The 17873-nt window shown below is 36.6% G+C and overlaps 1 protein-coding gene across 1 annotated transcript; it reads right to left on the bottom strand.

Moving 5' to 3' along the window:
• Positions 1-7572: 7572 nt before the first annotated feature.
• On the bottom strand, positions 7573-17604 carry sdad1 (SDA1 domain containing 1). Its single transcript, XM_082140606.1, has 22 exons — positions 17383-17604; positions 16341-16445; positions 16159-16257; positions 15271-15381; positions 15081-15152; positions 14302-14402; positions 14146-14203; positions 13862-13936; positions 13214-13315; positions 13058-13127; positions 12787-12890; positions 12643-12700; positions 11867-11925; positions 10322-10398; positions 10106-10203; positions 9923-9999; positions 8949-9075; positions 8767-8858; positions 8484-8671; positions 8301-8385; positions 7875-8036; positions 7573-7746 (listed from the first exon to the last, which is right to left on the bottom strand). The coding sequence occupies exons 1-22, from the start codon at positions 17470-17472 to the stop codon at positions 7702-7704; spliced, it is 2055 nt and encodes a 684-aa protein (XP_081996732.1). The 5' UTR covers positions 17473-17604; the 3' UTR covers positions 7573-7701.
• Positions 17605-17873: the final 269 nt, after the last annotated feature.

Raw genomic sequence — 17873 nt, 5'->3', positions numbered from 1 at the left:
GTTCTCCAACAAATTGCCAGAATTATTTTTACACATGTAAATGCAATGGAAAATCATGACACTCAAGAAGTGCTAAACGTTGAAAAAAAATCGATGTCTTTTTGATTTGTTATTATATTATCAACATTTGTTAATATACAAAAAATCACACATTGACTGCAACATAATCAGTTATTGATATTTAGTTGGTTTTCTCTTGTTTTGCATGTGTTCGTAATATCTTTGTATGAGAGCCTGGCCAAAAATTATGTCCACACAATTTAGCATGTTTCATTGTGTTATCACAAATTAAACAATTGACTCCAAGCACAACTATATGCAATATGCTCACAAAATCTTAACACATTTTTAATAATTTTGAATAAATGGTGAATGTCAATTTCTTATGCCGTACATCACTTTTGGCCGCTAATGTATGTCACTGCTAGATACAAAAAAACAAACAAACAAAAAAAAAACACAAGCAAATGTACTTTTGACTCAAAACTTCATAGGCTACAAAAATAAAAAGCACATGTGACAACTTCTTTGTGTGACAACTAGCCCCAGGTTACCCATAAAAAAATCTTTTCAAATATAAATTAAAGATTGCTGTAAGACTTTAGTTCTAAGTTAGATGTTTAGGTATTGGAAGTAATTTGGAGCACAGTGCAACCTCACAAAAATGAGAGGTGTTAGGGATGTTTGAAGAAGGGCAGTTTCCCAACTCGCCGGAGAAAAAGAAGAGCAGGTACAAAAACACCATACACAATACAATACAAGCTAAAAAGGCCTAACACTGGAGTATCTCGCTGTAGCACAATATAGAAGAATCCTGTCATAATAAAAGGCACAGATACAATTAGCATAGGGACGGTCAGTATTAGAATGAGATAAAACGCTCTTCTCTTTATGTGGTTTTCTTTCTCTCTCTCCCACTCTCTCCTGGTTTTGACTGCTTCAGAGCTCTGAGAACAGCCTCAAGACAAAACAACTCAACGAAGAGGAAGAGGAGGAATTGCACGAATGAAAACCACATAAAAATGATTTGATGTTACAAGATAATGAATATGCAGAACACACAGGATCCAAGAGTGATTATCCAGACTGCAGTGCAGCAGATCACTCTATATCTGAGAGGTTTGAACTTCAGAAAGGTTACAGGATGAACCACTGCCAGGTAACGCTCAACACACATCAGACATTGAAACACCAGACGGATGGTGATGATGTTTCCTGATAGAAACTTAGCTAGAATCAAGAGCCCTTGGGTTTGGAGAATTGGGATCATTCTCAGCAGATTGATCAAAGCAAAGAGAGAGAAAATCATCTCACAAACAGAGAGATTGAGGTTGAAGAACTCTGATGCAACTCCACTCCCTGTTCCTGTGACAATGAGCCATAAAATATAGGAGTGTGTAGGAAGACCAAACAGGAGACTAAGGCTAAACAAACTAATCTTGAAAAAGTCCAATGGTTCGCTTTCATGTTCTGTAAGGTTAGTTGATGGGAACACCTTACATGTGGGATCCTCAGAAGAGCAGTTCATCGCTGGAGGCTACTTCTCAATTTCAGTTAATATCTGTGTGAAAAAGATCAAGTTAACGATATAAATCAAAGCAGAATCGAAAGTATATTAAGTAAATGTCGTTGCTATGGTGTTATGAGTGGTAAGTTGTAAATAAGATAAAGATACAAAATTATGTTTACAAGAAAATGTCTCAGGTTACGACTGTAACCCTAGTTCTCTGAGAAGGGAATGAGACGCTGCGTCAATAACACTTTGGGAACGCCCCGCGTGATTGCGTCTGAAGCACGTGTCAACTAGTCCAACCTGAAGCAAGTCGATCACATGGATACCAAAAAAATGGCAAAGAGACGCAGCTTCTCGTTCCCTTCTCAGGGAATTAGGGTTACAGTTGTAACCTGAGACATTCCCTTTTGAGGGAACTCGCACTGTGTCAATGGCGCTTTGAGAACGACAATGCCCAAACGCCATACGCACAAATACCTGCCGTGTGAATACTGAGTGCAGCTATGACATAAGTACTTGTGATACAGGGGCACCCAGGTTCAAGTCATAAAACCTGATGAACGTGAGTGGCAAGGACAAGCCTGAGGCATCACAAACTTCTTGAAGGGAGACCCCAGAAATTAAGGCCTTGGAGGCCGCCATACTCCTAGTAGAATGAGCTCTAATGGCCAAAGGTGATGGCTGGCCAGAGGCTTCATAGGCCTGGTAAAACCCAGAGTCTCTGTCGGATAGAGGAACCGGTTCTATAGCTTCCTTTGCTAAAAGAGATTTGACTTCTTGTTCCATCACCAGAGTCTGCTCTTGATGTACTACTGTGAGTAACACCCTGTTGTATTGTGGTAGACGAGAACCAAACTGGATTCTGTAACCTTTTTCTACAATCTGCAGGACCCATTGAGATGTGTTTGGCAGAGTCCTCCATTCTGCCAGATAATCTACTTAGGGAACCAGCCTCTTGAGTATTTAGTCCTCAGGTTCACGTATATTCTGACATTAGAGGGCTAAAAGAGTATGGTTATGGGGCGATGCCGAAGGTGGAACAGACGCTGGCGAGCTATCTGTCACCTAGCTCAGCATCGCTCCTGAAGGCCCCAATGCTTCCCACTAAGTCCCTAAAAACATAATTTACATTAGTGTGAAAAGGTGTATATGGCTGCAAGGCAAGGCAAGGCAAGGCAAGTTTATTTATATAGCACATACACAATGGCAATTCAAAGTGCTTTACATAGAAGAAATTAAAATAATGAAAAGAAATAAGAATAATTAAAACAGTTTAGAAAAATAAAATAAAATACAGTACTTTTAAAAAATAAAAAAGAATATTATTATAGATCTTTCCTTCAAAGGATTCCCTTAAGACTTAAATCTTTCAACCTTCTTTTAACCTTTCAACCTTCTTTTAACCTGCAGGTCAGGCAGGTGCATGTCTCCACACCATGTCAATTTTACAGGCATACCAAGATGACCTGCTGAGGGACCTGGATGAGGGACGGTCAATGGCAGCCTCGGTGGCCACGGAGAGACATCTCTGGTTGAATCTGTCAGAAATGAAAGAAAAATATGCGTCTTTTTGCTGGACGCCCCGCTATTGCCTCTTCGGTGAAGCTTTAAACACTGTAGTGGAGAGGTTTCAGGAGGCTAAAAGACAAACGGAGGCATTCAAGTGCTACCTCCTTCTTCGCTGTCCCCAGGCCCCTGAGAGTGTCACCCCGAACCACATGATGTTTGAGAAGCCACGAGAGGGGGGCACGAGAAGCCACACTCTCCTTCTGTTGCGCTCGATATGAGGAGCTAGACGACAACAAAGAAGGAGGTAGCACTTGGAGGTAGCCGGTTGTGTATCCCCACCTGTAAGGAAACGAGGGCAGGAAGAAGCACACGATCTGAATGTTTGTTATTTTTCGCCATGATTTCTGTATTGGAGCTATACTATTTCGGGACAAACAACAATAAATAAGACGGACAGTATGAACACAGAATGCTTGCTGAGGCACAGAGGCTAACGCCGGATATTCCGGATGTGCTTTTGTCCTTTCCTGGTCGTTTACTCTTGCCATTGGACTAGTTGACACATGTGCTTCAGACGCAATCACGCAGGGCGTTCCCAAAGGGTCAGTGATGCAGCACGAGTTCCCTCGAAAGGGAACACTATTTCAGTCATTTTACTTCAAACTTTTGCCTTTAATTCAATGTGTTACTTGCCATTTCTTTGTGAAATTTACTAGCAATTGTAAAAAGTGAAAATCGTTTCAAAGTAAATCCTATATTTCCCCATTTATGCATTATATTTTTTATTACCTTGAGAAGTAATTTTCCAGTAATTCTCAAGCAATCAGGTCCCATTTAATAAAAACACAGACAACAAGTAGTTTCTAACACTTTTTTTTTTTTTTTAAACATGAAAATGTACATACATACACACATACATGCATGCTTCATTTGTTCAGAGAAATTATTATAAATTTGTAACCATTTTATTATCAATTATTACTACCACTACTATTTAATGTGCGAATTCATTTGGGGAAAATAAAGAATATTATTATTATTATTATTATTATTATTATTATTACAAACAATAATTGTTTTGGGGAAAATATGATAACAATACTGTACATGCAAATTTATCTGAAAAAATATTTCATTACATTTAAGAAGCTTCAGCTCCAGCAAAGGAAGGGCAGTTTTCCAGCCTGGTGGAGATACATGACAGGCTGCACAAAACCAGCCAGATTGAAACAAAAAAAGCTGAGGTATACATATATTAAAACATCTTGTGATAACAGAAGAAATAAAAATCCTGAGATAATAGCAGGTGCAAACATTGTGACCATGGTCGCAGTGATTATTAGAATGAGGTAAAACGCTCTTCTCTTCATTTGGTTTCTCTCCTTTCTCTCTTTTCCTATTTTTCCTGGTCCAGGTTTCTTCAGAGCCCAGAGAACAGTTAAACAGCAGAACAGGTTTATGGAAAGAAAGAGTAAAAACTGAAGTAGCCTACCACACATATAAATCTGAACATATTTGACAATAGTAAACATGCTAAACAAACAGGAGCCGAGAGCCATTAACCACACAGCAGCACAACAGATCACTCTATATCTGAGAGGTTTGTACTTCAGAAAGGTTACAGGATGAACCACTGCCAGGTAACGCTCAACACACATCAGACACAGAAACAGAGGACGACCAGTGACGTACAGTCCTGTTAAGAATATTGAAAATGCTCTGAGCTCAGGAAATCTTATCACCAATAACGAGGTTAAATAATTAACACAAATACAGATCTCACAAACAGAAATATTAAAGTTTAGAAACTCTGATGCAATTCTTCTTCCTTTCACAATAAGCCACAGGATGTAAGCATGTGTTGGAGGACCAAACAGGACACTGATGCAAAGTACAGAAGTGAAAACATTCAACTGAATGTGGTCAAGTGAAGTAATGCTGAGATATGAATTCAGATCCGGGATGGAGGAGTTCTCAAATCCAGCCATCTTCTCAATGTATCTCTGTTCATATCCAAAGAGACACAAAAAACAAGTCTAAAAACTCATTGATAAACCAAAAAAAAGTAACAGCCCTGACTGGTCAAAATATAGGCTTGGCTCACTGGAAATATGTGCTTCTGCCTACAGTTTTGCAAAACTCAGAAAGTGATACAAGTTTCCAGTTGAAATGAACAATAGTGAATAGTGAACAACTTTTGATCCAATTCACACAAATTATGCCTACAAGGGCAGATTATTGATTAATAAAGAACTTGTACAATAGCCTGACCTCAACACACAATAAACTATGTTGACGTTTTTATTAATAACCAGCTCCATAGGAATGGTTTTTCGGTAACACTTTATAATAACTGCATGCTATTAATCATTAGTTAAGTATTAGTAAACAGTTAATTTATACAGCATTAATAGACATTAATAAGCAGTTTATAAATACAGCTATAAATGCTTTATTCTTGATTTATAAGCATATCTATAATGTGTTTAATAATTGTATTTTCATACTTTATTATTTACCATTATTTACAAACTAGGTGTTGTCATTGATTAATAAGATCACTTAGAAAGTGTAGGTAAATGTAGTAGATGCAGGTAGTTATAAAGCATTTAGTAGTGGTCAGTTAACTATTTTGTGTGCTCATCTAAAGTGAGGACTATGCCTTGTAAAGCATTTACAAAGGAGATTTAAAGGCTCATTGATCTTCTAAACAGAAAAAGGAAACACAACACAGTGATACAGAACATAAAAATATTTAAGTCTTTAAATCTCCTTTGTAAATGCTTTACAGGGCATAACTAGTCCTCACTTTAGATGAGCACACAAAAATAGTTAACTGACCACTACTAAATGCTTTATACTGAATTAACCATGAATTACAGTAGAAATACATGTTAATAAAGCATTTATTAACACACTAAGTAACTACTACTATATGTCTGAATAATAATATGTATTTAAGCAGTTTATTAATCACTTACTTACACTTTCTAAGTGATCTTATGAACCACTGACAACTCCTAAATAACCAAACTCCTACATAACTAAATAAATAAGTTTGTAAATAATGCAATACTTCATTTAGAAATGATAAATTGATCATTAATAAAGTATGAAAATACAATTATTAAACACATTATATGCTTTAAAATCAAGAACCAAGCATTTATAACTGTATTTATAAACTGCTTATTAATGTCTATTAATGCTTTATAAATGACGAATTAACGGTTTACTAATGCTTAACTAATGATTAATAGCATGCAGTTATTATAAAGTGTTACCGGTTTTTCTAGCGTAGTAAGTTTGCTCGGTAGTCACCTGGTACAGCACTGCTAGCTTCGGGTTCCTTGTCACTTCAGCAAACGTCTTCCTATCTCACGTTTGGTTTTGCTAAAACAAACAAATAGGTTTAGTGTATATTTAGAAACATGACTGAGCATTAATATTTTAGTGCCATGTACACATTTCCGAAATGTAGGCTACAACCAACGCAATAAATCTGTTAAATTCACATTTAACGGTTTCAGATAAATCTGAATGTGCTTTTAGTTCCACTTACTGGACATTGCTAGTAAAGTCATATTGCAGAAATGTTACCACATGGATGCATTTCCAATAAGCCCATTTTTCTAAATAATAACTAATAATCTTGACTAGTTACTTACTAGTTAGAGAAGAGTCCAATGTGAAAATGTTAAACAAAAGCAAGAACATACAATTCACCAGTGGAGTGAATTCCTAAAATATCCAGGTGAACACAAGTCTCTGCCACTGTTTTGTAAAATGACTACCGGTACACAGCGGTCGCTATGTGTGCTTATGACATTTAACAAGAGAGATGCAAATATAAGAAATCATAAGCTGGGAGGAACATATATTTCTCTGAAATATCACTGGATACAATTTTCTTATTTTTTATTTTTTTCATATAAAGTGGTCACAAAATATTTGGGAACTTAATGTCTGTAAGATAACCTCAGCCTGACTTTCCTGTCTCTTTTTCTCTCTTTTCTTTTCTCTCTGGTCTGTATAACCTTGATGCCTTTGGAGTAGGCTACGAGGGGAAAATGGGCAGTTTTTATTTCCTTTTCATGTACAGTGTGTGTGTGTGTGTGTGTGTGTTCCTAGGAAACCAGCTCAGATAGGAGATCTGGATTTAGGTCCAGAACATATACTGCGACAGATCTCTCCTATGGACTTGTTTTTCTCTTTGTCTTTCATTCTATATGATGTAATGTATATTCTCATTGCACGGTTGCTACACCACCCCTGGACCATGTATATAAGCTCAAGTACTACAGAAAGTAAAGCTGAAGCAGTTTTGTGAACATAGATTGGCTTAGATGTTTCATGACTCTTTCCATAGCCCTATGCCTATGTTATAGAGTTATAATCTAACAATGTCTGAACATCATTGTGTTAGATGACAAAATCAAAAGCTGTAGAACTATTGTATATTGTAAACTAATTTAGTTAAACTATTATGGGTGCAGTTTGTCCAAAGGCCTATTTGTAGGTCAAATTCAAAAAGTAACGCAACAAATTACAACTGTTTAAATGATTTATTTAAAAGACAACATGAAAATCCACACAGCCAAGTCGTATATACTGTCTTCCACACAGATCATGTCAAGAGATGAACCATTCAGTCAGCTCTAGTCCATTACAGGTGGGAATTACTTGCGTTTTCTCTTCTTTAAGAGTGCATCTCTGAGGGCGATCTGAGGGGGAAAATCACTATTAATAGGAAACATCACAAACACAACACACAAACTGAACTTGAATGGGAAGTGCATGCAGGTTTATTGCATCTGAAGTTATTAAATATGTGAAAGAGCTGCAGGCTCACCTGTTTGTCTCTGAAGGAGCGTTTGCCTTTGGTCCTCACGTCCTGACTGTGTTTCATCATTATGAAGTTCTTTTTTCGTTTCTTCTCCTTGTTACTGGTGCTGGCGAACGGGTTTAGCTTACTCCTCTTTTTGACAAACTCCTTCCTATCAGTCCGCCCAGCCTGAGAAAGAAAAACGTCAAGAAAGTGGACATTTTAACCTTGTTATTTGATAAAAAATACAGTAAAAACAGTTTTTTTATTTTTAAATATATTAAAAAATTTAATTTATTCCTGTGATGCAAAGCTGACATCAACATCAACATTCAACATCATTACTCAAGTCTTCAGTGTCACATGATCATTCAGATCATAAAACAATTTAATTTTTATTTATAATTTAATTTAGCAAGAATCCATTAATAAAATATTATCCCCCATACTCACCATGGCTGTTGCCAGTCGTGTTTCTTTGTCAGATTTGGGTTTCTTGTGAAGATGCTCAATGTCTCTCAGGCTAAGCAACTCCCCTCTGAAAAAATAAATAAAAAATATCTCATATATGAATAGACTGATTATGATCAGTTTATAAAAAAAAAAACTTTTTTTCCTGCCCGAAACATGTCCTACCTCTGGTCTTCCTCATCACTCTCTACGTTCTTCCTCTTCTGACCCTTCCCGGGTGCAGAGCTGACCTCTTTGGCCATCTGAGCGATGCGGATCTTTTTGAAGTCGTCCTGCGTGAGGAGACGACTCGTGCTGACCACGGCAGCTTTGGCTTTGCGCTCGTCCTCTGGGATACTCTGTAACTTCTCAGTCTGACATATACAAACAACAAAACAGGTTCAGATGCATCATTTCCCATCATTAGAATCAAGTGTAGAATCAGATAAGAAAGTGGTTTGATCCTCACCACTTCTGCCTGATCTTCATCAGAGGAGTGATGCACGTTCACCCACTCTCCATCTTCATCATCCCCACTCATGCTGGCGCTCTCCCAGCCGTCTGGAAGGTAAAGCATTACAGTGGAATAAATGTTTTACACATATTACTCGATGAAATAATAAGCAAATGCTAATACAGCTTTTCACATACCTTCATCTTCCTCTTCATTTACGTTCTCCTCTGCTTCCAGCACCTCAGCACCAGGGATGTAGTCTTTGGCCTCCAATTCTCCATAGCTCTGGATTTTGGCCTCCTTAGAGGATTCTGTGGGCTTTCCCTGATAACAATGATAAATGCAAAACAATAAGGTAACATTACTTTTCAAAAGTCTGGGGTCAGTAAGATTTTGTAATGTTTTTGAAAGAAGTCTCTTATGCTCACTAAATCTGCAATAACTTTTACTGTACAATAATACAGTAAAAACAATAATATTGTGAAATATTACAATTTAAAATAACTGTTTATGGTTTCTATTTTAAAATGTCATTTATTCCTGTGACGCAAAGCTGAATTTTCAGCATCATTACTCCAGTCTTTAGTGTCAAATGATTTTTCAGAAATTATTCTAATATGCTGATCTGATGCTCAAGAAACATTTCTAATTATTACCAATGCTGAAAACAGCTGTGCTGCTTAATATTTTTGTGGAAACTGTCATACTTAACAGTATTCTTTATTGAAAAGAAAGTTCAAAAGAACAGCATTAATTTTGTGACATTTACTGTCACTTTTGATCAATTTAATGCATCCTTGATAACTAAAAGTATTAATTTCTTCCTTTCACAAAAAAATAAATAATTGGTAGTTTACATCTAGAACAGGATTTACAGCTTAACAATTTATTAAATAATAAAATTGTAACATATTAATGAATAAATCATTTTAAGATAAACAACGAAAATAAAACATGATATTTTATCTGTTTATCTGCATGTCATGTGACCATTAACAGATGGCAGGGAACCATGAACATGCAAATGTGCTGTTTGTTTATTGAAATATTAATTTAAAATCTTTAAGTTAATATTTTAGTCGAAAAGGTTTGACTGACAAAACAACTTGGGAATCCTTGATATCTAGAATGTCCAATTCAAAGACTTTTTTAAATATTTTAAGCTTCTCACCCTGTCTTTTCTGTGCAGCATCTTTGGATTGAGATCTCTGAAAAGCTGGATAAGACCTCTGGCAGACATCCCAACATCTGGAAGATAAACAAAAAAAGTCAAACAGTCTATTCTGTTATCATTTCATTCAAAGTATATAGCATCTGATGAACAGACTATGATAAATAATGACAAACCACACACTTTTATCTTTGTGGGATTTGTACTGTGTGAGATCTTGAAGCAGGTCTTCTGACATGGAGAGAGGACAGCGGGCTACCAGTTCTTTTATAGCGTTGATTCTGAGATATGAGGATGAACAAGAGAGACATTCATGCAAATCAGGGACAAAATAACAGTATTTTGCATGAAACAATTTAACATTTCATTGTATTTTATTGAGCTTTACACAGCACCTACCCAACTGTCATGACCTCCCCTGAATTTCTGTCCGTAACAAAGTTATTGGCGATGGTCATGATGACTGGCTCAACGATCTGTAGATGTAACAGTAATGAATTAGTTAGAACACTAAAAGTTCAGGGTTGGTAAAATAAGTATTTTGTATTTAAATTGATTTAACATTTTTATTTATTCCTGTGATTTCAAAGCTGAATTTTCAGCATCATTACTCCAGTCTTCAGTGTCACATGATTCTTCAGAAATCATTTTAATAGGCTAAACAATATGGAAAACAGTTATGCTGCTCCATATTTTTGAGGAAACTGCAGTATATATTTTTTCCAGGATTATTTGATAAAACTAAACTTCAAAAGAACAGCATTTGTTTGAAACAGAAATATTTTGTAACATTCTAAATATCTTTACTGTCACTTTTGATCAATTGAATGCATCCCTTCTAAATGAAAGTATACATTTCTGTAAATAAAAACAAAGTCTGACAAACCCCGCTGGTGTGCGAGGCGTGTGCACTAACAAGGACGCTAAACAGTAAACACAGCATTCTCTAGCAGTCATCAGCCTGCACAACTCTCACTAACTGGCCTCTGTTACACACGCAAGGGAAGAGTGGATGTCTATTTATCGTAGCAGAAGCGCAACAAAATAATGCTTCATGAAAAATAAAGCGAAGATGAAGACTTCCCACTTAGCTCTCTCCAGCGCTGGAAAGCTTTTCTAAAATTAACACGGGTCCTAAAGGTCTTTCCGGATCATAACCCTTCAATTTCCAGTGATATTCTTTTGTAATGTCTCTCAGCCATCTCTCTTTCTACAGTCTTTCTTCAAATCTCCCTCTTGCTCGTTCTCTCTCCTCCACCGTCATACGCCCCCTAAAGGCCAATTTATACTTCTGCGTCGGGTGCGCGTAGAAGGTACGGCGTAGCATACGCATTGATGTGTACCATACGTCGTACCCTTCGCCGTACCCTGACGCGCACCTCCTCAAAAATTTGGACCGCAAGATCTGTGATTGGTCGGCTGGATAGCATGATAGCATCGCGTTTCCTCCTACGCATTTCCGGAATGATCTTCTGCACTCTGCAGCGCCCGCCCGCCATTTTTAAATTCCGAAGATCAGTGAAGAGCCATGGAAATAGACCAAGTGACCGAGAGATTGCTTGAAGTGCGGAAATACAGCCATCTGTATGACTCCTTCAGTCGCCATTGCTCGTAGAATCCTAAACTCAAAATAGCCGCGAGGAATGTAAACACAGTGGAACTGGAACATTAAAACCCACCCGCCCCAACTAGCGTTTCGGCGGTGTAACTGCAGAGCAACACAGACATTCGCAGAAGTATAAATGCTCACGACGGCGTCGCCTACGTGCGTAGCCTACGACGTACACTACGGCGTACACTCGACGCAGAAGTATAAATTGGCCTTTATGCTGATTGGCTACATGTTTCAACTAAATGGCTACCAACTTTCAAACAGCGTTTTTCAAATATCGCTTAACCCACCTTCGTTTAATGATATATAAAGGCCTCATGATGAGTTCTTACCTCAGGAGGGACCAGCTGATGGGAGGCCTGGGCGGCACACAACAGAATTTTGGTCACCTCTGAAACAAAAATTAACAAATTAACATGAGGAGGACATAAACATGGCCTCTGAAGACATGAGTATTAGATAAGAGACAATGATGTGTTCACACTTGACAGTTTGGTTGTATTAAAACGAACTCTGGTGTGATTGCTCTGTTGAATAAGTGTGAACGCTGCCATTCGAACCCTGGTGCGCACCAAACAAGTGGACTGAAAAGATGGTCTCTGGTGCGGTTCGACTGAAATATGAACGCAACACGGACTAAAGACATCTAAACGAACCAAAAACAACCTAAAAAGGACAGAAAAACCTAAAATCATGCCTGTTTTTTCTAGTCATAGGAGCTACGTTGCCCGTTGCCTGTTACAGTTCTGTACAGGCATCAGAACCGCCATCTTCTAGCAGCAGATGTTCATTTGTGTGCAACAGTGGAATTCCTGCCGCTGTATTGACTCCTTTACACATTTTATAAATTCTTCACAAGTTCTCAGCTGGTCAAAAAAATACCATCATATGTACGCACATACAACTAGTGCATTAATACGTGTTTTTTCTCTTTAGGATCGGTTTTAAAAATGACAGTGTGATCGCTAAGCAAACCAGGACTAATGTAGTTCGGTTCTTTTGGTCAGGACCAAAAAAGAAAATAATACAAGTGTGAACACACCTTAAAAATCCTGAAGCGAATTACACATTATTTGTGTAAGTATTCTATAAAGACAGCAGTGTTTACCTCTCTGGTGAGGCTGAAGGAACCGCTGGACAAACGGATAGAAATTAAAAAGGAAAAGCTGTAAAGATGGAAACAAAACAGGTTAGATAAAGTTAATGAGAAAATAATGAGCCATAAATGTGCAAATGCTCACTTATACATTACCTCATGAATTCCCACGAGTCTAGAGATGAGCTCCATCATCATGATCTTCACCTCGAACCGTTCGTTTGAGCTCTCCAGCTGCTTCAGGAGCTTCTCTGAGAAATCTGAACAACACAGATATAATTACTAATCTAGATGCTTTTATAGAAAGTAATTAACAACATAGGATCAGTTCTTGTGGGTCTGAACCTGCAACTTCCAGGTACCAGATCTCTAACCACTACACTACATGTGTGTTGTATTCTATGTAAGTGTGAAAGGGTGGTCTGACCTTGTGGATCGTGGATCAAATGGATGGCGGAGAAATTAAAAACCTCCACTTTTTTCTTCTTTTTATGTTTCTGAGAAAACAAAATGAAAATTACAAATTTAGCAGTGACATCAACAAAAAACATTGATTTACTAATTATGAAACACTTCATTTAACCTTGAGGACTTTCATGGCTTTCTCCATTTTCCTCTTATTTTTGGATGTTTTTTTTCCGGTGGAATATCGGACCATTAGATCTCTGGTCGTTGGCCCATCATCCTACAGAGGAAAAATACATTTAATAATTATTTTTAATATTTAAAGTACATTACCATTCAAAAATTTGGGGTCGGTAAGATGTTTTTGAAGAAAGTGTCCAATGCTCATCAAGGCTGCAATTATTTGAACAAAAATACAGTAAAAAAAAAAAAAAGTAATATTGTGAAATATTACTACAATTTAAAATAACAATTATCGATTTGAATATATTTTAAAATGTAATTTCTGTGATGCAAAGCTGAATTTTCAGCCTCATTACTCTGCAGTCTTCAGTGTCACATGATCCTTCAGAAATCATTCTAATATACTGATTTGAAACATTTTCAGTGTTCGATGTTCTATTTCAAGTTCAGTAGAACAGCATTTATTTGAAATAGAAATCTTGTGTAACATTATAAATGTCTTTACTGTTATTTTTGACCAATGTAATGTGTCTTTGCTTAATAAAAGTATTAATTTCTTAAAATAAAAATTGAATGATCCCAAACTTTTGCATGGCAGTGTACATAAAAGAAGCAAGCAGAAGAAAAAATTGCACTTATTTACCTCAGATTCTGAATCACTGTCTCTCTTTTCATCTTCATCTTTTCCCAGGAAGAACTTCAATCCAGCTACAAGGATCTGAGAGAAGACAGGAATTGTCAAAACATGTTAGAAGAGATCATACACCCTTGAAAAGCAGCCTTGTGAATAAAGTTATAATATAGTGTATAATAAATAATAAAAGTGTCCTTAACTAATATGTCACTAAATGTTTTAATACTGGAAATTCATAAATATTAGAGAGAAAAGGCAACAAAAAACAACAACAACAACAACAAAATTCAAACCTTTGTGACTTTGGAGAAACACGCTGTGGTGATGACGTTCACAGTTTTAGCGTCATTCCTGATTGGTTGATGTGGGAATGAAAAACAGTTATGATTACAGATCATATTGAATGGCATCACAAAATATTACAAAGATGCTTCTGTTCAAGGACTCACCAGATGTTTCTTCTGTAAAGCTCAACCATTACATCTAGAGAGATCTTGGCAGCAATGGGGTTTGAATCCCTCAGCATGGTGTACATGAAGTTCTGTAAGGTCTGAGCGCAGAAGAAACACAAAAGTGCTGAGTATTTATTTCAAAACGGAGGGAAGGGAATCTCATGAACATGTCAGTGTCATATTTCACCCCAAAATCAAAATAGAATTAAGAAATATTGAAATAAGTGAAGAAATAAGTACATGACAACAATTTAGAGGGTAAATTAAGAAAAAAAATGTCACCATCAAATCAAAATTGACTATCCTTTTTTATGAATTAATGCAGTATTTATTATAAATGATTGACACAAAGTTTTTTTTATTTTTTTTATTCATGTCACCTCTTAATCTTTAATCAAAATAACTTCCCCTCTCCTGCAGCCACATCTCTTCACTACTCTGATGATGCGTTTACTGGTGTGAGGGTGGGGCAACCTGTCACTCACATCAGATCCACCAATAGTAAACCACAAACACCCAATCAATTCCCAATGGAGAAAAAAAGTCCCACCCTACATTTTTTCTTGTTCCAGAAGCCATTTCTCTCCGATATATGGATATATGTTACAATATGGAAGAAAAGATTATCGCAACTTCTGTTTCATGCCGACTTCTTTAATACCACATATAATTTCTTATTTTTTCTATGTTATTTCTGTGAAGTTTTGTATATTCTGCAGTCCTTCAATTGTCACTTGATGGAAAATGAATATTATGCCCAAATACAAGCGACTTACCGTGTTAAGTTTGTTGTTTTTGTGCTTGGCATTGATATTTTTGATATCGGTCACAATGTGAGTATATAAAGTCTGAGGACAGAGAGGACACATTTTTTTTTTTATCAGCAATGCTTTGCAATAATTCAATGCAATATTCAAGCATTTGCAATAATTCTAAAAACAGAATTGCACTGCAAAATTCACAGACCTTTCGCAAAAGTTTGTCATGACAGCGCAGCAGCTCAAAGAACAGTCCCAGAAGACTGGTGGGACTGACCAGATCTTTGTTCCTCAAGAGGATGAGGGCTTTGCAAAACGTCTGAAAGAAATTGCAAAAAGTTATTTGTTTAGAAAACAGATCTTCAAAAGTTAAAAGGTACACTATGTAACTTATTTTGTTCAAAATAAACAAAATTTCAATATGAGTCGATACATCAATCCTTCTTCCAAAATGTGTTTTTATACTAACCCTGATTCACTATAGCAAGCGTTCTATTTGAGAAATTGTCTACATATGTTACTCGCCCGTGCGCGTCTCGTCATATCCAAAAAATGGAGAAAAGTTGCTCTGGCTACTTTGACGCGTGTAAGGTGACGTGTGTCATATGTTTGTTCTCACAATGAGCGAGAAAGATTGACATAGAGCTCACTAAATCTCCAATCTAGTCACACGTTTTAAAAACGCTAAAAAGAAAACGTGACAGAGCTCGAAATAAAACAAGAGTCAACATTAGCTTGGCTTTTTGGAGAACTGAGGGATTTGATATGTAAATGTGATGTGGAGATGGCGTTTATATTCCTCAACAGATGAGTAAGATATTTTATTGAATAGATAAATTGCCATATGTAGCTCTCTAACAGAGTCCATTATCTATATCCATTATCTAAGCATTATCTATCGTGAAGGGTCATATTCTTCCACACAGTCACGCATAGCCGAAGCACACTTAAAAATGTTCTTCATGCAGTTTTGTTTTTTAACCAATTGTTAAAGATTGTTTTAGTTAAAGTTTTTTCCAGATTGAGTTAGTTTAAACTAACCGACATTCTAACTGTCCTGTAAAAACTTAATCTGAACAACAAATATCACTCGTACCATTCTGAGATCTGACTCCAGCAGCGTATGATGGTTTAAGAGAAGATCAGTCAGCTGCTGTGGGAAGTCTGACAGCTCCTCTAAGTAACAGTGTCCAACCTGGAGACAAAAACCACAATCAGTCAACAACGGTCTGATCCATAAGAGATCAAATGCAGAATAAATAGAGAGCACATCCATACCTGAGCCAGGAACATGACCAAATCAGCCAGGTCTTTGTTAGATTTGTCAGGCTGATGTTTAAAGATCTCCACATTTGACTGATAATGACGATACTGCTGCATAAACTGGAATGACAACAAATCAAGCTCATTTAGTAGGGGTGTAACAATATATTGTGTCACAACATATCACAATACAAAAATGCAACAATAGCCTATGTATCGTGGATACTAGTGACAATATTTATTGTGTATTGTTCACCCAAAATTAAAATTACTGTGAGAGAAAAAAATTCAAGTTTACAAAGTTTTAGTGTCAGTGTCAGTACTACATTAAACTACTATAATGTTGAATATAATGAATAATAATGCAATGGGGTAATATTTGTGGGTCCTGATAATGCCAAATGTCTTACATTACCAGTAAAACATTATTTTAAACATATCTAGTCAGTGAAAGAATGCAAGCATATTTATCTAAAATAATTCTGTATTTTCAGCTTCAGAATCATGAATAATTTTATTCTGGTGACACTATTGTCCTGTGCATTGGTTTACTACTAGCACCAAGTCCACGCCTATTAATTTACACGCCCAATGCTCAAATTGAGCATTTTTAATTAACAGTACATTTCTTGTTAACCTTTTATCATTTGTCTTGGAGTATCGCAATGATATCGTATCGTGAGTTCAGTATCGTGATACGTATCAGTGTTCGTGACATGAGGGTATCGTGACACCCCATGGATAAAACTAAATGTGAACATTTATTCCGTACCACTAAGTTTCTATTACAGTTACTAGCAATACCAGTTATCATAGCTGCTATCTGAACAACAGATCCCCATTGCAATTTGTTAATAATAATAGAATAGTAACTACAAATGAATATACATACTTACGAAATTTAAAGTTACATAAATCGAATAGTTAGCATACATAAAATTAGACGCTTGTTAGGTTTAATAAATACATGAACAGCTTGTCATAGTGCAATGTCATATAATTATTTTGGTTTACTCGCGACCAGGCCAGCTGACAAATCCAATAGCGAATGTCTTACCTCCTCCGTATAGGACTTAGGATCCCTCTTGATCAGATTTTGCAACTGTGGGAGGTTCGTCGGTAATTTGTTATTGTTACGGCCCGTCATTTTTGATTATTTTCTTATACTACGCGTCAGAAAATAACGTTTATTTTGACTGATTCTATTATTTCTTCACCAGCGTGGCTCATAAGGAGGACGCCATGTTGCCAGCGAACTACGGAAAGCCTGAAAGGACAATCCGGAGGATCTTAAAAGCGTCACTAGCTGTTTTCAAGTTATCTCTCTGTAGACTGCTGCGACCCCCAGTGGAGAATGGAGGTACTGCAGGAGACATTTATATAGTAGGCCCATTTTTGCCACTAGGCTAAATAATTGTGAAACTACGTTGGTCCAACTGAAAAACACGTTTTTTTAAGATTATTTAACACTCCCATTAAAAGATTTCTAACATTTATTTTTGTATTTCACTAATATTACTGATCAATCCAAATCGATTTATATACCAC

Source organism: Leuciscus leuciscus (genome assembly GCF_965113295.1).
Source record: "Leuciscus leuciscus genome assembly, chromosome: 16".
In the NCBI taxonomy this organism is placed as follows: domain Eukaryota; kingdom Metazoa; phylum Chordata; class Actinopteri; order Cypriniformes; family Leuciscidae; genus Leuciscus; species Leuciscus leuciscus.
The sequence above is the reverse complement of the archived record's forward strand: the minus strand, read 5'-3'. Positions and strand labels throughout refer to the sequence as shown.